The sequence below is a fragment of the Notechis scutatus genome, chromosome 4, assembly GCF_049901735.1.
Source record: "Notechis scutatus isolate UNSWTSFEM ecotype Mainland chromosome 4, rNotScu1.2, whole genome shotgun sequence".
NCBI classification, from domain to species: domain Eukaryota; kingdom Metazoa; phylum Chordata; class Lepidosauria; order Squamata; family Elapidae; genus Notechis; species Notechis scutatus.
Genome location: NC_142012.1, coordinates 96,394,721 through 96,416,615, shown reverse-complemented (window position 1 = coordinate 96,416,615; position 21,895 = coordinate 96,394,721). Strand labels below are relative to the sequence as shown.

At 37.5% G+C, this 21,895-nt stretch overlaps 1 protein-coding gene across 10 annotated transcripts in view; it reads left to right on the top strand.

The window, feature by feature from the left end:
• SGMS1 (sphingomyelin synthase 1) overlaps nt 1–21,895 on the top strand; it is an 81,444-nt gene that overhangs the window by 44,155 nt on the left and 15,394 nt on the right. For 5 of the 10 annotated variants that reach the window (XM_087964148.1, XM_087964142.1, XM_087964144.1 and 2 more), the window contains one exon: nt 20,506–21,329. In XM_087964148.1, the coding sequence (XP_087820274.1) occupies nt 20,707–21,329 (623 nt within the window). In that variant the 5' untranslated portion in view covers nt 20,506–20,706. Of the gene's footprint in view, nt 1–12,046; nt 12,120–12,417; nt 12,475–13,489; nt 13,619–20,505; nt 21,330–21,895 lie in introns of those variants that run through there. The other 5 variants (XM_087964146.1, XM_087964143.1, XM_026680114.2 and 2 more) reach the window with 4 other exon arrangements.

Here is a 21,895-nt window from a genome sequence, read left to right as displayed (position 1 = left end):
AGAACTGTTAATAGAAATAACCATCTGCTTTATTCATCATTTAGGTTTCATACATGCTAGCTATGTTGTCTCTCTCTCTGTGTGTGTGTACGTACACATAGATTGTGATATTTTAGATTCATACTTGCACAAGTATAAATTAACACACCATTATATAGCAGTGTATGTTATGCTTTTGTTATCTTCATTAGTATTTTTGTCATTTATTTGATCTTACTTTGATCTATATTCTTCCACATTTTTCTGGTCATTGATCAAATAAACAGGATTTCATTTCATTTCATCCATTTTAAAAAAAACTTATGCTTTCACTATTGAAAAGATAAAAGTCAGTATTGTTGAAAGTTAGTATTTTTTAGAAGGACATAGATTGGTGATTGGAGATTCGCCCACCCATGGTTTATTGCCTAATCAGTGACATTTCATGGTAAACATTTTCTATGTATATATGTAGATACTTTTTACTTCTCAGCCCTGTTTATCTTTTAATTGAAAGGTGTTTGTTGACACCTAGAATATACAAAATCACTGTTTATTATATAAGTGAGGCAATAAAAAATAAAGCAAGGTAGTTGTTAAATAATAATGATATAATTAGCTACCTGGAAAACAGTGCTAATGGAGGGTTTAAATACATCGAAACTAGTTACAAAGAGTTAATAAGAGGGGAAAAAATGGGCTCACCTATGTTCTGATTCTATGACTAAGATCGATACTGGATATATAGTTGCTCTTATATAAACTTTGTCCTGCCTACATGTCATTTGCACACAGTCCACTATCAGCATATAGATAACATCTTTCTCCAAGGGAAAAAAAAACATAGCAATAAATATTAGCATTCCTTTGTATTCAGTTCTGCACTTGTAGTTAATACTTTATTATTATTTGTGCCTTCAAGTCAGTCTTTGACTCTTAGAAACTGCCTAAACTAGTTCCTGCAGTTTTCATAGCATGGTTTTGGGGAGCGTGATTGCCACTGCCACCTTCCAAGGGCAGAGTGAGAGTGACTGGCCCAAAGTTATCTAGCTAGCTTCATGCCTAAGGCATGACTAGGACAGCCAGTCTCCCGGTTGTGCCTTAACCACTACACCACACTGGCTCTTAGTTAATGCTTTGTGGCGGGGGGTGGGGTCAAACATGATTTTATTGAGGGTTGTGTGTGACTTGGGGGGGCCAGGATAGGCATGGCCAGGGTGGAGATGGCCACACATCGTCACCTGTGTTGGGGGTGCCTGTGGTGGCCCATGCACTCTGTCAGCGAATACGGACTCTCGAGCAATGGCCTTCTGCAACTCTCTGCCAGCAAAAACAGAGCTCCGGAGGGCTGCATGGGGCACTCCCGAGCTCGGTTTTCACTGGCAGAGGCACTGCAGGATGGTCCTCCACTGTTTCCAGAGTGACTCTGCAGGCCAGAGCAAAGCACACCATGGGCCGAATCCAGCCCCACCAGGCCCTTGCTTTATGGTGTCAATAACAATACTCAAGGTCAATTAATAATTACTGTTTTATATTCATATATATTTTATGGTGCATTTTAATAACATGTCTAGTGTCTCTCCAGTATTCCAGTAAGAAGAATTACATTTGTTTCCCATGTAACAGAAAGGAGACTTCACCTATGCACTTGGGTTTGGAATCAAGCCCAGTGAACCTGGAAGGCTGATTAAATATATTTAATTGGATTTTGAAGGTGCGGTTTTTCCCATGTTTATCTAGCAATAAATCTTAGAAGGCTTATGCCTCAGTAGACCAAACACAGTTTATGAAAGTCTAGGACGGAAACTTCCGGTTTGTCGGCTTCGCGGCGGCAGGGATTTGCGAGCTGCGCGATCCCTGCCGCTAGCCGTTTTTGGGGCTCCGACCCAGACGGGTACGGAGCTAGCTGCCCTGCAGGGGCAGCTGAAGGTAGGGGGATCCGGAGAAGGGTTTGGGGTGTTGCAGACTCCCTCCCTGGCCGGCAGAACTCCCTTTTCCCAGGACGGTGCAGCGGCGGTCTGTAATGGCCGCCACAAAGAAGCTGGCAGCCGGGTAAGAATGCGCAGGAGGAAGTGGAGAAAGTGATTGAGAGGAGAAAGTTTTTCTTGGCTCCTAGGACTCTAAGACATATTTAATAAAATTCCTGAAAAGTATGACTTTCTGAATAATACCTGCCAGAAGAGGAAAAAAAGCGGCTGTTTGAAGGTGCTGAAAGGATAGCTTTCCCTCTTTCCTACGGAATAAATAACTGGATATTAAGAAACCTATTTCTTTTAGGTGAAAATTGGTTTTAAGCGATGAGTGGGAAGAGAGAGGATTAAAAAGAAAACATTTGTATGCTAAGACTTTGTTGGAGCAGATGCCTTAAGGATTTGAAGACTAGAATATATTGCAATAAGATTTTAAACAGATTTGGACTTTCTTTCTTTTGGATTGATATTACCCCAGAAGGAGAAAGTGAGAACTCTGCCTTGGTTTGGACTGACTGATAACTTTGGGACCGTTTTATTTTTTTATTTTCTTTTGAATATTCTGGTTGTTGTAAGAAGAAAGAAGGGGAAAAGAAAAGAAAAGATTTATAATGGCTCTTTCTGTTGAGGAACTAAGAAAAGAATATGAACAAGCAAAAAAAATGGTAAAGATGGTGTGGAAGAAGCTTTCCTTTTCTTAGAAATGGCGCTTATTAATTATCAACAAACATTACAACAGATGAAGACAGCAGAGGAACAAGAAAGAAAGAAAGGAGCCATTTTTAATGAATCTCAGAATTTGATCCAGAAAGAAGGAAGAGAGAAAGAAAAGAAAAGAAGAGAAAAGAAGAAAACTAAAGGACTTAAGGACTTAAGATCTAAAAAAACATTTAAGAAAGGGAAAAATAAGGTGCAAAACCAATATGATGATAGTAAACAAAAGGGAAAAGGAATACGACAGAGAAGGGAAGCTGGTAAGGCAGAGGCTAGAAGAAGGAGGGGTAGAAAGGTTTGTTGGGAGAAGAAAGAAAGGGAAAAGGTGGAGAAAAGCTACAATGTTTTGAAATTAAATGAAAAAAAGAAATTTTTATGGATAATGGATAAAGTATAATTTTTTTTTAAAAAAAAAAAAGATTTTGCAAGGTACATAAGATGAGATGGTAGTATTGTAATGATTTAAGAGTTGATATGAGATTAAAATGTTAAAATGTTTAAAAATGATTGGCTTTAAAACTTAATAATAGGGGAGGTTTAGAATATTGTTTTAATTAAAGAGTTTAATAAGACTATGGTATTGATGTTATTATAAAATTTTATTATAGTATCTTTTTTAATATTTGGATTTATTGTCTAATTATGTACTTAATTATGTTGGATGTATTAGTTAGATAGAATGTACCAAGCAAAATCGGATTGGGTATTAGATATTATTTTAAAGATTAATTTGATTAACTTAGGGGGAGATAGAAAGGCATCATACTCTGATTAATGATTTCAGGAGAAACTCATTTTCTTTTTTTTTATAAGGAATGAGACAAAGGGATGATAAAAAATGGACAAAAGATATAAATATAATGATTCAAATTAAGATGATTAATTAAGATAGAAGTAAGAAGTGTGAAATATGTGGGGAAGTTAATATAGAAGGCTTAGAATGGTAAATAAAATAAGTAATGATATGTAAGATGAGCATGAATATAATTGAAGTCCATGAAGAGAGAGACACCTGGGTCCAAGTTACTTTCAAAAAGATTTTTTTATGTTTTGTGTGTTGTGTGTATATGTCTTTTTGGGGGAGAATTAGTTAACACTTGTAGAAATATAGAATGAGAATAATGGTAACTAAGTCAGAAAGAAACAGATGAAATAATAATAATGATATTGAATAAGAGTAAAGAGAAGTAAAGAGAAATTGAATAAGAGGTTTTGGTATGTTGTATGGAAATGGTTTAAAACAGAATTATAATTTATCTGACTTGTTAAATTGACAATGAAAAAAGGTTTAAACATGTAATGAATAATGATAATTTGTGTGTTTTAAAAATTAATAAAACTTGTTTAAAAAAAAAGAAAGAAAGTCTAGGACATTACTGGGTTGAATTAGTAACAACCAGTGTGTGCTACCGTTTCTGGCTTTTCTGGACTGTACAGATCTGGGACAATGGTCGGATTCAATTTTTTTTACTACTAGTTCTGTGGGTGTGGCTTGCTGGGCATGGCAGGGGAAGGATAGTGTAAAATCTCCAGTCAGAGGTGGTATTTGTCAGTTCTCCGAACTACTCGAAATTTCCGCTATCAGTTCTCCAGAACTGGTCAGAAGCTGCTGAATACCACCTCTGTACCAGTTCCAGAAAGAATGCAGATGAAAACAAATCTGTTAAAATGCTGGAGATCAGTTGCTAAAGTCCCTGTTGCTCTAGGATCACTGAGAAATGAAGGCTGCTTTATCTTAGCATGGATGCGGGCTTCCTGATTGGCCAATTGCTGGCTTCAGTAGCAGTTATGTCATATACCTATAGAGGATTTTTTTTAATGATGATGTAATTCGTTCCAGTGTAGCTCCTCTGTAACTTTGCCCTTTAAAATTATTAAAAATTATTCCTATGTATTTATCAGAATAACAAATAGACATTGGAAGAGATCTTGGAAATCTAGTCCAACCCCCTTAAGCAGGAAATCCTGAAACCATTTCAGACCAAAGGATTGTCCAATCTCTTCTTAAAGTGATCAAGCACTAAAATAGGCTATCCTAAAACCTATAGATTAATTTAAATTTTCTACTGAATTTACTACAAAGCCTCAAAAGAGAAAATAGAGAAGTGAAATAGAAATGTGAAACATTGGATTCTGAGTAAATAATAAAAGCTGTCTAATATGTGTGGAAGTAGAACCCTTTATTATTTTGTGGACATTACTCCATAATAATGAATCATTGTTATGTTTCCCAGTGAAAGTATCACTTCAGTATTTAGGTGTAATTTCATATGATTTACAATTATTTTACCTTTTTCCATGTATATCCATAGTTTGGAAAATAAAATGGAGCTTCTTAAGTATATTCAATCTCTATTATTCCCATTAAATGGGATTTTTTTGTAATTTTTCTAAGTGATACATGCGTGTTTCTTTGGTGTTGATATTTTAATCTGTTTAAATTTTTCTTCACATACTTGAATTGAATTAGGTGAGCCTAATTCTGGATAATGAGATGTCTTTAAATACTTCCTTCAATTTGGCTAGCTGCCTTTTTTTTTCCCAAGACCATTTTTGCAAAATGGTTTTTTGCAAACTGAATAGCAAAATAAGAGATTATTGTTAGCAACTTCAGGCAATCATAACATCTCTATTCACTTTGTTGTCATTATCTTAAACCGGGTGACATATAATAGTCAACACACACTTTGTTATCTGATTTATATTACAGTTAAAAGGACTTTTTAACTATTACAGTTAAAGAGGATCTTTTCTGACAGGAATGTCTAGATCAGGGGTATCAAACTTGATTTCATTGAGGGCCGCCTCAGGATTGTGTTTGATCTCAGGGGGTTGGGATGTGTGTGGCCAAGGGGCGTGGCCAGCTCAAGGTCACTCTTTGAGGCTCTGTTTTTGACTGCGACTGCCTTCTGCAGCCCTCTGCCAGTGAAAATGGAGCATGCGGCCTCTGTTTTTGCTGGCAGAGGGCTGAAGGAGGCTGTTGCGGCCAAAAACGGAGCCCAATCAGGCTGCTTACAACCCCCCCGAGCTCCATTTTCACTGGCAGAGGCATCATGGGCTGGTCCTTTGCTGTTTCCAGGGTGGCCCCATGGGCTAGATCTAAGCACCCTGCAGGCCGGATCTGGCCTCCAGGCTTTGAGTTTGACCCTTGGTCTAGATCTCTTTAAACATTCACCTTCATATACTGAGGACCTCTAGTCTGGAAAAACAGAATAACTACATACTTCTTTCCTAAAAATAGAGCACATCATTCAACAATTTACAAGAAAATAAAGGTTTTTAATAAACCATGCTTTTAGTCTATACTTCTCCCACTTTGATGCTCCGTAATCTTCTCAGAATTAACATGATACCAGCATTTTGTTAGCTAAACTTAGGGTAGTTCAAATGTTTAAATAACTTAGGGGTAATTAATTTCATTTGAGCTAATTAGTAGATAGCAGCATCATTTAGGCATGTCAGGTTTTTTCCCCATATCAAATTACTTTAGACTGATCATTTCTGAATATTCTACTTCATTGCTCCGGAGTTTTGTAAATTGTTATTTCTTGGTTTGAACTTGGAAAATAAGCAGGGTCAGGCGTAATTAGTGCTTGGATTGAGAATATCACAGCTGTTTCGACATAGCATAAGACATCTATCATCTGATTATCAAAGCCTTTTTTTTTTTTTTACAAAACCATCCTTAATCTTAACAAAAAATATTAACAAATAAAATTACAAATTAAGAACGCAAACCAGGAAGAACAAAAGGGGAAATATACCTTACATTTTATACTTAGCAATAGTCACTGTTTAGCAAATAATTCATTACAATATGAACAATGCAAGCAAGATATTATGTATTGTAACATATCACAGAGTCTCACAGAATCTATTGGGTATTTGCTTCACTTTCAACAACTGAGTGAAACAAAAAGGGTGAAAAATAAAATCAACCCTGTGGGAAGAAATATCCATCTGGTTCAGTTCCAGGCTGCGAGAAAGAAACTGGAGACATGGAGGCTGATTGGAAAGTTGGTTTATTGATGAAGCAGTATCACATGTGATTCTGGGCAGCTGACAAAATGGAGTTGAGAATGAGTGGGTTTTTATACCTTCTCTGGGCTTTTATTTGAGCTTCCTGTTCCTGTGCAAGAACGTATCCTTTAATATTCTATTGGCTGCTATCAGATTCCTATGGGGTCATGTAGGGTTGTAGCTGGCTCTATAGGCAAAAGAAGAAATGCAAATCTTATGGGTTTGTTTGAGCTAATCCTCTTGTTTATTGTTTATCTGATCCAAGGTTTCTGTGACTTTGAAGTTTGGACTGCTCTGGGATGGTACAATGAAGGACCTTGTGTTCTAAAAGGGTGTTCGGCAATTCCTATTGTACCTAATGGCTTTTGTCCTGTGTTGGAACTTGGGTGGGGGGCTGCTTCTAATCCTACCATTCTGCCTTTGTTCAAACTTTGCTGCAGGGAGTTTCAAAATCTCCTGTCTTGAATAGATTACCAAATCTGCATTTCTAAAAGCTGGCCTCCTCAGTTTCTGCTTGGGGACAGAGAGACTGGGGCTGGTTTAAGGGCATGTTTCTTCATTTCTCCTTTAGGGAAATATAATATTCTGCCCTTTTAATATTCCTCAAAATATTTCATTCTTCTAGGAGGGGGGGGGGGGCTTCCCACAACCCTGAAGTTGAGTCAACTGTATAAGAATGAAAGGGAAAAAATATTATAACAGATCCCTTCAGTATTTGTGAACTTAGAGAAGTTACATATTCTTGGGTCTTCCTAACTACAACTTTTATAGACTATTTTATGTTTTTTATGGTTTTAAGGATATACCTAAACTGCCGGGAATCCACCTGATTGGATGGATTCCTGGCAGTGTATATATTTTATATATCCAGGGATATGTAAGCAAATATATTAAATATTTATCACGTGCAAGCTGGGAATAATTGCAACTTTGTTTCTTTAAATTTGGGGAATCTAAATGCTCCTTAGTTCTAAGGTGAGAAATGGTATAGAGCAGGGCTGTCAAATTCATGGCCCACGGCCAGATGCGTCACATGCTGGCCATGCCCACGCTCAGTTTAACGAAGGGGGGGAAAGTCGTGATATGTCATGTGACACTGCAAGTTTGACACCCCTGGTATAGAGTGTCTGCTCTATTGGAAGGGTTGTTTTTAATCTCATTTTCTTTTAAATAGTAATTTGATTTTTTAGAAGCCTGTTTCTCCAGTAGGTTGGGTTTATCTATTTATAAAATCGATACAGGTGCCAATGTTATATAGTAATCCTAAATGATTCACTTACAAAATCAGTAAAACAAATCAAGCAAAATTTCATAACTTTCCTACCACACCCCAAAATAATCCATACTTCACCTCCCCATCTGAGCCCAGTGCTTAGAGCAGGGGTGTCAAACTCACGGCCCGCAGACCGTCACGTGCTGACTACGCCCCACCCCCAGTTTAGCAAAGGGGAAAGTCGTGACATGTCATGTGACAACATGACTCTGTGGCTTTGACACTCCTGGCTTAGAGGAACAACCAGTTCTTTACCTCCTTATGGAAGGTTTTAATCTTCCCCTGTGCAATTTTGGAACATCATAACTTTTAAGTTGTACCTTCTGTCCATTATGGAAAATAGGCTTGGGCTAGATAGAGTCAATTAGTTCTCAAGGGCGTTTCTACTTGTTGGAGGGTAAGCACAGATAGGAACAAAGCCAGACATGCAACTAACCAGGGAATACGAAACTTTATTTCAATTCAAGTTAGTGCAAAATATATTTACAATGATTCTAATAATAAGGATTTAGGTATATATGAATGTTTGGTAATTAAGACATAAATGTAAGAATGCAAATGAGAAAAATCTAACAAGTTACACTAGCAGAATTTTAATTCAATGACTCCAATCGCTACTCTTTTAATTTATAAGCTGAAACATTGAACTACTAGTTTCTTCCCTGTTCCTATACGTAAATTATCTTTAGAATAGAATGGAATAGAATAGAATAGAATAGAATAGAATAGAATAGAATAGAATAGAATAGAATAGAATAGAATAGAATTCTTTATTGGCCAAGTGTGGTTGGACACACAAGGAATTTGTCTTGGTGCAAATACTCTTAGTGTACAAAAAAAAAAACACATTCATCAAGAATCATAAGGTATAACACTTAATGTTAGTCATAGGGTACAATAAGCAATCAAATCATACTAGGAAACAGTCAATATAAATTATACAAGCGACAAAGTTACAGTCATACAGTCACAAGTGGGAGGGGATTAGGAAAGCTAATCATTTTGCCTCCCTGCCTGAAACTACAGGTAGTCCCCAACTTACAACAGTTGACTTAGTGACCGTTAAAAGTTACAACAGCACTGAAAAATGTGACTTATGACCATTTCCCCACACTTATGACTATTGCAGCATCCTCATGGTCACGTGATTTACATTTGGATGCTTGACAACTGACTCACTTTTATGATGTTTGCAGTGTTGCTGGCTCCTATGATCACCTTTTGCAACCTTCTGACAAGCAAAGTCAATGGGGAAACCAGATTCACTTAACAACCATGTTACTAAGTAGGATCAGGAATTGCAACTGCAGCAATTTACTTAACAAATGTGGCAAGAAAAGTCGTAAAATGGGGCAAAACTCACTTAACAAACATCTCATTTAAGCAGCATGAGTTTTGGGCTCAATTGTGGTCATGAGTTGAAGACTACCAGTATAGCAAAATTTGCTATTCTTTTTTTTTTTAAATAAACTTTATTGAATTTTTATTACATTAAAAACATAAAAAATATATCACTCAATAACAGCTATTTGTGGTGCTTATCATATAACAATCATTTGTGCAATATTTACAGATACTAATTTGTGCATAATTATATTCTTATTCTATCTATATTGTATATTTAATAATTACCTATCCTCAGCTATTCTGATTCCTTCTGAATTCATCCATCACCTGCCAAACCTAGAAACCTCTTCCCCTCCCTCCCTCCTCCCCATTCACCTGTTCTGGCTTTCTTTTTTTACTTCTTTCCTTGAAGGGGGAAAAAAAAACCTACTGCCGCCTTCAGGTGATTCTAATGAGTTTAAATTTTTCCCTTCCTTTTCTCTGAAACTGCCTACACCTGGAAGATCCCCACAGAGGAGGAAAGAAACTTGAGAATAGCACATAACAATTATTTTTGTTTGTTTCTTTCAGGACAGGTTGTTCCTCCACACGATTTTATTTCTTCTGTTGGTGTTTGGTCTCTGCCTGCACTGTGATTTCTCTCTCTCTCAGTTTGGGTTTTAGGATGATGTCTTTTCATTCTCACTGACCCAATTATGGTCATGGCTAGCTATAACAGCCGGAATGGCATTTATTGGGCATGTCTAGGGGGCATTTATTGGGCATGTCTTGGGCATGATTTGTGAACTCAGTCAATATGTGTAATTGATGGGTGATTTGTAACATAATTTTTTTAAAAAATGTGTGCATGATTTGAAGCATTCAATTCAGTGCTTCACAACCTTTTTCTTTCATTACCCCAAACTGTTTATCAGAAAGGTGTTTTTTTAACCATCTACCTCAGGGGTCCCCAAACTCCACAAGTCTTAAAGATGCCAAGTTTGGTCCCTTTTGTGATTGGGCAATGGGTTCACATTACCCAAAGAAAAAACATTCTTATCTAATTTGGGGTAATTTAATTTGGGGCAATTTACCCCGGTTTTAAAAACATTGCTTTAACATAATACTTATTAGATGTTGAAATTTATATAGAGTGTCGTTTTGTGTTGTGTTTCCTTTTACATTCAAATGTTTCTGGAAACACGAACGAGAAACTTATATATTTATGGCACAAGGGAGCCCCACATTCTTCTCTGTGATAGGAACCTGAGAAGAGAATATCCTTAATGTGATATAAACATGAAGAGAAAAATGTTGCCTTTAAATAACCCCAAAGCTGCATTAGGTGAAATTTCTTATTAAAAGCCTTAGTCTTTGAAGTAGCACATGATTTGTGATGGCATTGTTGCAACAGACCAACCTCACCTTTTGTGCTAAGCTATATTAATAACAACTACAGGGCTTTGTGCGTGAGTGTTTATGTGTCCTTATATCCTTTAAGTTTTGTTTACTAGGTCTGATAAGTAGATTGTTGCTAAGGAAGCTTCTGCCACACAGTTAGCTCTCATGTTTACATTGCTTTTCAACTGGTGGTTAGCAGTTCTGTAAGAATGAATCATTTTCTTTGTGCTAAAATCTTAATTTCAAATGCCCATTAAATGGTTTGTTACTCATCCAGTGTTGTGTCTAGGTTTTGAAGAACAGTATGGTGGTATAGCAAGGGTGTCAAACTTGATTTCATTGAGGGCCACATCAGGGTTGTATTTGATCTTGGGGACCGGGGGTGGAGCATGGCCAGAGGGTGTGGCCAGCTCGTCACTCTTCAAGGCTCCGCTTTTGACCTTGACAGTCTCCTGCAGCCCTCTGCCAGCAAAAATGGAGCCTCCCCCGGGCCTCCATTTTTACTGGCAGAGGGCTGCAGGAGGCTGTTACAGCCAAAAATGGAGCCCGGTTGGGCCGCACACAGCCCCTCCAAGCTCTTGTTTTAACTGGCAGAGGCACTGTGGGCCAGTCCTTTGCTGTTTCCAGCATGACCTCTGGGCTAGATCTAAGCATCCCGCGGGCCTTGAGTTTGACACCCATGAAGTAAAGGAAGAAAACAAAAACAGATTTGGCCAAAACAATGGTTGGAATTAGCAGTTAGGCCACCCTTTCACTTGGTTTCACTTAACTATTCACCCGGTTCTTCCTCTTCAATTTCTCCTTTTTGAGCTGAACATCAAGTTTTGAAAAATCCAGGGATTACTTGCTGGAACGCTGGTGATTTTTATATTCTTTTGGCTCTTTCAATTCACATTTTAATATTGGTATTAAATATGGATATTTTCGAAATGAGGATGGTGTTGGAAAGATTGGTGGAAAGAGGAGTATTTTTAACTAACTTCCTGCTAACCAAATACCATACCCACTTCCCGCACCATGGCTCAGTATTGAAATAAGTGGAAAATAAAGGAAAACATTGTTTTGAGAAATGTATTCTTTATTATACAAAATTAGAAATGTATTTTTATCATGCCAAAAATGCTAACATGGTTTTTTGAAGAAATCCTTTTTTATTGGGCATTGCAAAAAAAAAAAAGCCAAATTAAATGTAGAGCAGTGTAGCAATAATCACAAAGAACAAGTTGCATAAACATCAACTTACGCCTGAAAGAAAGGAGAGAGGGAAATAGAAACCAAAGATTGCCCCGCCTTAATTCTCAGCAGAGAATATCTCCAGTAAACTTCCAAGAGTCTATTATTATACCTTGCAACAGTAGAGTTTCAATAGTCCTTGTAGAATTTTATTTCCTGACCTGGCCTCAACAGACTGGCATGAAATGACACGTTTACAATTTGTGAGACCAATTTCAAATATATCTAATTATATCCCTTCATATTATTGCTCCCTTTCTTTGGAGATACATGCAAATGTGTGTGCTTGTGTGTGTGCTTTTGTGTGTGTGTGTTTTCCTGACTATTTTACTCTCTGTATTATGTATTCAAAAGGACATGTTGTTTCTCAAACTAAAGTTTCCTTCATTTTCCATCTCTTTGGCCCGGTGTGTTTCCACTTGCAGTTCAATATACAAATAATCTTTCATCGGTTATTTCCATATTTTAAACAGAGTTTCCTGCTCTCATTTTTTTTCATAGTTTCCTTGCAGCTTGCCATGATTGTGGGAATGTAGGACATACGCCATATAAAACAAGGTAGGGAAACAGGGAGAGTTAGTCTTCTGAAATTCTTTCCAACCATTTTCCCAGCAGTTGCTAGGGGTGGGCATCTGTTTATTCTTTGATGGAATGAAGTAATATATTTGCAGAGGAGATATGTTTAGTGTGCGTGTGTCTGTGTACTTACTTCTCAGGGGCCAGTCAGGATGTGTGCAGATGTGTTGCTTACCTTTGTCAGTGAAAGTCTAATCAGAGTGAATACAAAATACATTGCTTCTTTTTGGGTGGGTGCTTCCACTGTGTTTTCATGTTGTTTTCTGTTATCTGTTCCGGTTTGTGTGGATGTGATAAACACAGGAAGGATTTTATATGCTCTCCTCTGAGTCACATGGTTGGGTGAATTTAGAAGTGATCAGCTACTACAGTACTTAACTTCCCTTCCCATAGGGATGAATTGGAAGATGTCTGTCGGTCCATCCATCCATCCATCCATCCATCCATCTATCCATCCATCCATCCTGAAGCTAGCTGGGAGTGATGGCATTTACAGTGTGCTTAGGTAGGGGTGTCTGGTTTAAATTATCAGATTTTCCATGTTGTCAATTTTGATGGCAACCATTCCTTACTGCTTCCAATAATGAATGACTCATGCAACATAAATAAAGTATCACAGGAGGCAACAGGAGAAATACAGCCTCTGGGAGTAGCTCTGGTGATAAAATAAAAGCAGTTATTTCAAATATGTTGGGCGTAGATGCTTAGTGGGTTTTTTTTTTTAAGAAAAATATTTTAACTACATATGGGAAACGTCCCACCCACTCAGGACCACTATCTGTACAGTTAACAAATTTAGATTGCAAAATCAGCAGTTATAAAGGGAAGCACGGAAGATTTGTTCTTTTTGGTGGCTTTCCATATTTGTGTAATTTCCTCCACCAGAACGGGCAAACAAATTCTGCTTATAATCTTTTGAATACGCAATTAACTTGTGTGCTTTTGGTGCCTGCCTTATAGAACATTTCCTCCTTCCCCCAAGTGAGATTAGCTAACTTCCCTGTTGATATTTAGGAAGGTCCCTCAAGATCTGGTTATGCCAACAGGCTTGGGGGTCCCAGGGGACCAGTGACATTTTAATGTGCTCCCCCTTTTATGGTTAATATCGTTACTGTCTCCATTTGTGGTTTGTATACTTTACTTTTTAATACTACTTTAATTCTAACAATGATTGTCATATTTTTGTAATGATTGTTTTTATATTATTTCCTTTGATTCTTGTATACTGCCCTTCTGATAAGATGAGTGGCTATATAATTTTGATAAATAAAACTGTAAATAATAGAAGAATATTTATTCAAAGTAGCTTTAGTCATCTTTTATTGTAAGATTTTTCCTTTCGGTTGGCTGGTTGAAGTTTTTTCCTATATATTTTACTGTTCAATGTTTTAAGTGTGTGATTTTATTTTTTACATCTTTGTTATGCCGTCAGCCAGATGTTTAGACTGGAATTGGTATTTTTATCAATTTACTGAGTAGGACCTGGGACAGGCAGATGCTGTTGTTAGATGGTGTTACGAAGATATAATCACAGGATATAAACTGTTCTGAGTAAAGCAGCCTTTTGCAAGTGAGTAATTGTGATTTTGTCAGTGCTGATAGTATTCAAGTGGTAATCCAGTTGTTTTGGATTACATCCCAGGTGCCTATTACTATTGGTAATACCTTTGCTTTCTTTTGCCACAGTTATTCTAATCTTGTTTGCAGAACTTAGTACTTCGTTATTGTCTTCAGCCCTTGTTCTTCTACTCTGCTGTCTCGAGGTACTGCTACATCCAGTATCCAGCCTTTTTTTTGTCTTATTGACAATTGTTAAGTCTGGGGTATTATATGACAGGTGTTTGACGGTTTAAATTCTAAAGTCCCAGAGCACTTTAGCTTCTTCATTTGCCATTACTTTGTCTATTTTATGGTCTCACCTGTCTCACTCTGCAGGCAGGTGGTATTTCTTACAGATGTTCCAATACACCATTGTTATGCCATTGTTTATAGCAGTGGTCACCAACCAGTGGGCCGGGGACCACAGGTGGTCTGTGAGAAAATTTTGGTGGTCCACAGAGAAATGTCACCCCCGAAACAATTAATCCAGGCTGCGCGGGGACACAAGGCTGTGCTGCCCACATGGCCTGCAGGAACACAAGGCTTGCATCCCTTGCATTGAGAACAACACAAGGTAGTGAGGGGAGGGGGGAAAGGGCGGAGGGGGGAACTTACCCCACTTGCCCCACGCACCTGGCCAGGCCACTGGGCTGCTTCTTTCCACTTCTTTCTTCTTCTGCTTTTGGCTGCACGCAATTAAAGATATTGATATTTGATATTGACCAGGTAATACTTTGTCTTGCCATGTCTCTTTCCTATTCTTCATTTGGTCTTGTAAGCCAGTTTGATTTCTTTACAACTCAGTAAGCATGCATCGTATACTATCTTCAGTGTGTCATCTTCATTGTCATTCAGACAATTCAGTCCTTTTTTCTTCAACTGTCTGGTGTACTTGCAACATTCCATGTCCATATTACTGTTATTTTTATTATTATTACTTCTATGTTTATACACCTAGTTTCTGTTTCTGCACTTAAGGCAGTTCAGCTGATGGTTGGGGGGGGGGGGAGAGAATTATAGCCCAGTAACAAGGAAAATTCCAGTATTTAAAATCTGTAGTTGGCACATTGAGTAAAACATAGTGACAGAGATAACTCACTAAATTAAGTCCAAATCTCTAAATATATTTAGTCCCCTATTTGACTTATTGCAAAACTGGTAATAATCATTTTTCTATGAATTCCAATTTCTTATTTGAGCATTCTACTTGTTCTTTGTTTTGGAAATTTTTAAAAAAGCAGTCACAAAAAGATTGTTCTTTCCTTTAAAGAGCTGTTTGTTTCCTTTTCTGTTCTTTCCGGGTGAAAAAAAGAATATCATCATGAACTAATCTTCCTCAGCATCCAGACCTACTAAATGAGTTTTGTTTACTCAGAAATTAGCTGCACAGTCACCTAAACTAAAAGTCATGTGATAAATCAAGCAAACCCCATCTGTGCCTCAGGAGTAATTGCAAAAAAAGAATTTAATTGTCTTTTTCACAAGTGTAATCACTACTAGCCCTTTTCCCCAAGGTTATATGTCGGCTGCTTTAGCATATCTGAAAAGATAGATTTAAGACTGTCTTATCCTTCTACATTAGTTATAAACATAAAATAGAAATACATTTGATCCCCTATGCACTGTATTTCTTGATCACCACTGTGGACCAGTGATTTTCTCTTCCTAAAACAAGACCATAGGAACTCATTGGGGGACAATATAAGTCTTCATATTTACAACACTGAAAGGTATGCATGGAGTAAATTTACTTTTAATTTCAGGATTCCTTTCTCCCCCCCTTTTAAGAAATTGCTCTCAAGAACTAACCTATGCCAGGAAGAAAGAAAACAGTGGTCTTTGTATTGTAGAAATTTGTACAGTGAGAGAGACAACTCTCTACATTCTTCTTCTCCTGTTTCAGGCACATTAGAGCAAAAGTTCATCTCATAGAATTTACCTCAGGCTACAGTGCATTGATGGCAAACCAGTGATGTACATGTGAAAGGTGACATGCCATATTTTGAGTGACACACCACAGTTCAACAACTAGTGTCCCTGTTTGAGCCACCAAAGAATCTTAATTGAGCTCAAATACCAGAAATACACAATCCAGTATCCTCCAAAGCAGGGGTTGCCAACCTTTTGGACCTCAGGGACCACCAATCTCATAATTTTAAATCCCAGGGACCACTAACTGGTTCTGTGGGCATGGCCTAATTTGGGGGTGTGGCTTGGTGGTCATGTGACTGGATGGGCATGGCTTGTATGTAAATATTATAAATATTTATATAAATATTGATTTTTTTATTAAAAAAGAGCAACTTTTACCCAAAGTCGTCAGGCAAAGCAGGTAGGCAGATTGAGTTGCTCACAGAATTACAGATTCATTCAGAGATCTATCTATCTGCCATTGGCTAGCTCAGTCTGTCACATAAAATTTGCTTGCAAGCAAACTCATAAAATTTGCTAGCAAGCAAACTCACAAAATTAACTCACAACACACCATGTATATAAATATTAAACAAGAGCAACTTTTACCCAAAATCAGGTAAAGCAGGCAGGCAGATTGAGTTGCTCACAGAATCATTCAGTGATCTGTCTATCTGCCATCGGCTAGCTCAGACTCTCAAATTTTGCTTGCCGTGAGTCTGCACTGAATAATAGAAACTTCAGTCCTAACAGAGGTTCAGCTGTGCTTAAAAGCAGAGTCAAAGATCTAAAGACTAGCTAGAAAGCAAGAAATCCAACCATTTCCTGCTTCCTAGCTAATCTAAATCTCTCGGCACAGCAGAACAGATGATGGTCGGAAAAAGGAAAAATAGCAATTTAGCAGGCAAGTTTGCCGGGTAAGGAGTGAGTGGGTGGGGAGGGTTCCTGTGGGCCATGTGGACTGCACAGCCTTGTGTTTCTGCACAGCCTGGATTAATTGCTTTGGAGTGGGTGCTCTGGGGGTGAGATTTCTCTGTGGGTCACCAACATTTTCTCACGGCCCACCAGTGGGCCGCAGCCCACCAGTTGGCAACCACTGCTCCAGAGCAGAGGTCTTCAAATTTGACAGCCTTAAGACTTATGGACTTCAGCTCCCAGAATTCCTCCTCCAGTCATGTTAGCTCAGGGATTCTGAGAGTTGAAGTCCACAAGTCTTAAATTTGCCAAGTTTGAAGACCCTTGTTCCAGAGCTTAAAATTCTTATCATCCATATCAGTACATGATTTGTTATCTTCAGAATTGTGATTCGTGGTGACATGAGAGACCATTGTAAAATGTGATAGGAACATGGCAGCTGCATTGTTCAGTTGTTTTCCAACCATTGCGTGGAGTCAGTGTTTGTGCAGCTAAGCTTAATTTCCTGATGCAACCACAATTTCCAACATGAGCAACATTATCAATGATTCTATGATACAAGAAGAGCACTGAATTATAAATTAATATGTAAATAATTATTTCTCTTTGGTTTGGGGGCAGGGGAATTTTTGGTAAATTCACTTGAAAAATATATTCTCTGCCAGCTTATATTACTTTTATATTCTTTCCTTATCTTTACTCACTTTTCCAGCGATGTCAATTTTTCTTCCAATATTTTGGCAGCATAATGCTTTAGGAAGAAAATTAATGCTTACATTTTCATTGTATCATATCATTTTAGCAGGAATGGTAACACATGAATTTAATCATACTTGAGAAATCTGATTTTTGGTTATTTCTTCAAATAATAATCTGACTAAACACCATGCATTAACTTCATTTTCTCAGCAATTGTCTTTCCAATCAGGAAGGGCTTTGAATCTGCAATTAAGTGCCATAACAGGGAAGTAGCTATTATAGACAAATCATTTTTAAATTAGGTATTGAAAGAATAAATACATAATATGTTTAGCTTGAAATGTGTCTTTGTGGAACTCGCCTTTAAGTTAATACACTTTATAACATTCAGAAGTATCACACTCTTATTCTCTGTGGTGTTTATGGTTCAGAGGAGGAAAAGGAGAAAAATCCTTCATCAGCAACTCTTTGAGTTTGAGCTCCTTACTTGTATTTAAGTAAAAATCCAATTTGGTTGGAAATTCAAACAAATTTATGTACATAGACATATTGTCACGTGCTCTTTCTATAAAGTTTATTTCTTCATTATGAATTCAGTGACAGAATTTGTTTTGATGAATATCATTCCCATTGCAAGTAAGGTCATTGCATTACCGTGTGATGCAAGATTGTGGATGCTAACATATTCTGGTAACTTCTTTGGTATTCTTGCAACTGCAGAAGTTATAAAGAAGGGTTACCACAAGGCAGCAGATCCAGCGTTTCAGAGTCTTTTCTCATTTCTACACTGGCTGATTGGAGTTAAAGAAAGAAGGGGTGGGGGCATAAATAGTTGTTACTCTGCTGAGCAGCTCTCTAACCTGATTAGTCTTCTTGAATAATACGTTGATGTTCTCTGAGCTTGATTGTTTTCTTGTAGGCGTTTCATTACCCAGGTAACATCATCCATGCTAGTAAGGAGTCACCCCTTACTAGCACTGATCATATTGTACCTAGTTTGGAGAATGAAATATCTGCAACAAAACAACCACGCTCAGAGAGCACCAAGGGCCCCTTATTTCAACCCTGAGCCACAAATATTCTCCTTTATAGATATGTATACCTGCAGGTTTTTTCTTGGTTTTGCTAGATCAGTTTTTTTGTTAATTTAATTTACTAATTTAAGAGAATTGGCCATAGCTGGATGATGTTTCATAAACATCATCTACAAGGCAACTTTTTACTTTGTGAACTGACAAGTGCTAAGACATTCCCATTTGAATTTCCAATTCCAATTCATTCCATCTAGAAATCAGAAGATTTTGCATGTACTGTACAATTATTACAGAGAATTAAATCTTTAAAATTCCTCTGTGCATGAACTTTTAGTGTTGTATTTTATGCTTAGATGATATTTGAATGAAACTAGAACAAGAAATAGCATCAGGCTTGATTGTTGGGGCAGTAAAATTACTATTGTGGCCATATTTCAAAAAGATTAGAACATAAAATATTTTTAATCATTTTGATCAGTTTTTAAGTGATATCCTTACTGCCCTTGATAAATACTGCATTCCTATAGTTGATCTTTTTCCTGGACCAAAAGTCTTGTTGGACTGAATAAAATAACAGTTATTAGACCAGCTTGGTATATGAAAATAGCAGGGGAAATGGCCAAATGATATGCTAATATTTTAATTATTTTTATTTATAATTCTGATTGGAATTGTTACTAATTATACATTTTACATGTTTATATTCTTTATATAAAGAATTGTGTATGTGTATGTTCTGTGCCATTGCATTGTGCGGTATGGTGTTAAGATAATTTAAGGAAATAACCATCTATATTTGCTTTAGAAATTGAAAACTGAATCCCAAAATGTTAGGCAGTACCCTCCGTGAGGGAGACAGTCAGACAGTCAGTCAGTCAGTCATTAAAGGGATTTAATGGGTGTTTCTGGATATTTTTGCTGAGACAACCCTGCTCCAGTCACCATTGTGCTGCTCAAAAGTTCATGCATTGCTGTCTATCTTGTATAGGTAGTCCTCAACTTACAGTCCCAGTTGCACAGAATTTCAGTTGCTAAGCAAGGCAGTTGTTAAGTGAATTGTGCCTGATCTTGTGTCCTTTTTGCCATGGTTGCTAACTGAATTGTTGCCTTACGTCAGTTAAGGCAGGGGTGGATACCGGGCCGCGGCGTAAAAAAGGTTGGGGATCACTGAGTTAAGGGACTCACTCATTCATTAACTGAATCTGGGTTCTACTAACTTTGACCGTCATCAACCAGCTGCGAAGGTCACACATGATGTTCATGTGACCCTGGGATGCTGCAACCATTGTAAATATACACCAGTTGCCAGATGCCCGCATGTTGATCACGTGACCTTGGGGATGTTGCCGTAAGTGCAAAGGCCAATTGTAAATCACTTCTTTCCAGTGCTATTGTAACTTGGAATGGTCACTAAATGAATGGTTGTAAGTCAAGGTACCATTTGGAAAGACTGCAATTAGGTGCCATAACAGGGAAGTAGCTATTCCAGACAACATATTCCATCAGAGATAGATTTTAAGCAGATCAGGATATGAGTAATGGTGAAGTTTTACTTGGCCTGTCCTATCTCACCCACAAATTTAGATGCAATGAAGGATCGTCAAGATAAAAATATCTGATTATTTTATCACATAAGATTAAAATGAGGGTTTTATCTTGTCCATCAAATCAGGTAGTTAAATTGGGAAAATGGAACCAAGCCGTTGATTAGCACTTATTGATTAACGGGCTGGGTATTTAAAAAAATGGGGAGAAGCAAAATTACATTCCATTACATTAAATTGTCTAAACAGAGGATGTTTGAGTAGAAAGTATTTTATCTCCTAATCTTTTTCTTCATTCCCTAAATTATCAGGAAAACGGCAACTGCAGATGCAGAAGGAAGTTACCCCATTTTTAGCAATTTGAGGCTGTTTTGCATCAGCCTGCAGAACTGGTTTCTGCTGTGGCTTAATCAGGATGAACAAACCAAAGAGGGATTTTCTCTTCTGCAAAAATAGTAACAGTTGTCCTCCTTAAAGTAATTGAGAAGACTACATGCAAGCATTCTGAAGAAATGAAAGAAGTCGAGCTCTGGTCACGCAAAGAAGTGGCAGATTGGTTGTTGGAGAATGCGGTGCCTGAATACTGTGAACCGCTGAAGCATTTATCTGGGCATGATTTGATCAACCTAACCAAGGCCGATTTTGAGAAACCCCCTTTGTCGCGAGTGACTTCTGACAGCGGGCAGCAGCTCTTAGACATGATAGAGACTTTGAAAATAGAACACCACATCGAGGCACACAAAAATGGGCACGCCAACGGCCACCTCAGCATCAGCACAGAAGCCCCGACCAGCGAAAATGGCTTCAACAAAACCTCCAAACCAAACGGGGTGCCAAATGGCTACAGGAAAGAAATGATAAAAATCTCCATGCCGGATCTAGAACGTTCTCAGTATCCTGTGGAGTGGGAGAAGACATTTCTGGCTTTCCTTTATGCACTCTGCTGTTTCTTCCTGACCACGGTGACAATCTCACTTGTCCACGAACGAGTGCCTCCCAAAGAGGAGGAGCCCCCCCTTCCAGATGCTTTCTTTGATTACTTTAACCGGGTTCAATGGGCCTTTTCTATCTGTGAAATTAATGGTATGATCCTTATGGGACTTTGGTTTATTCAGTGGCTGCTTTTAAAATACAAGTAAGTAGACAGGTGGTGGTTGCTCCTGATTTTATTTTTATAGATGCTTGCTTTAAACTGTGAAATTTTTCAGTGTCAGGGACTCTATTTAATGGTAAATGTGGATCAAAAAAGTATCAAAGTATACACAAAGGGACTTGTGAGTAAAAATTAGAGCAACAACTGCCTAAAATATGTTGCAGAATAATTATTTACATAATACAATATGAACAATACAATAATATTTATTTGATCAATAAATCAGCAAAATTTAAAAGAATAAAAATGGAGTGAAGGAAATACATACAATGCCACGTTAGCATCTAGCAAAATAAATCACTTATTACAACATTCACTCCTCTTATTACTATGTTGATATATTTGTTATATAGATAATATTAATGGAAAACATTAACAGGTGTAGAATAAAAACTATATATCCCCTAACGGTTTACTAGTTAAGATGTATCAAATGGAAAATAATGATTTAAATCTAAGATGATTATGTCTTTAATCAGTTTTGTCTTACTTTTATTGTGGCAACCCAAAATTTAGCTATTCCACATATAATGAATGGTTTTAGATCC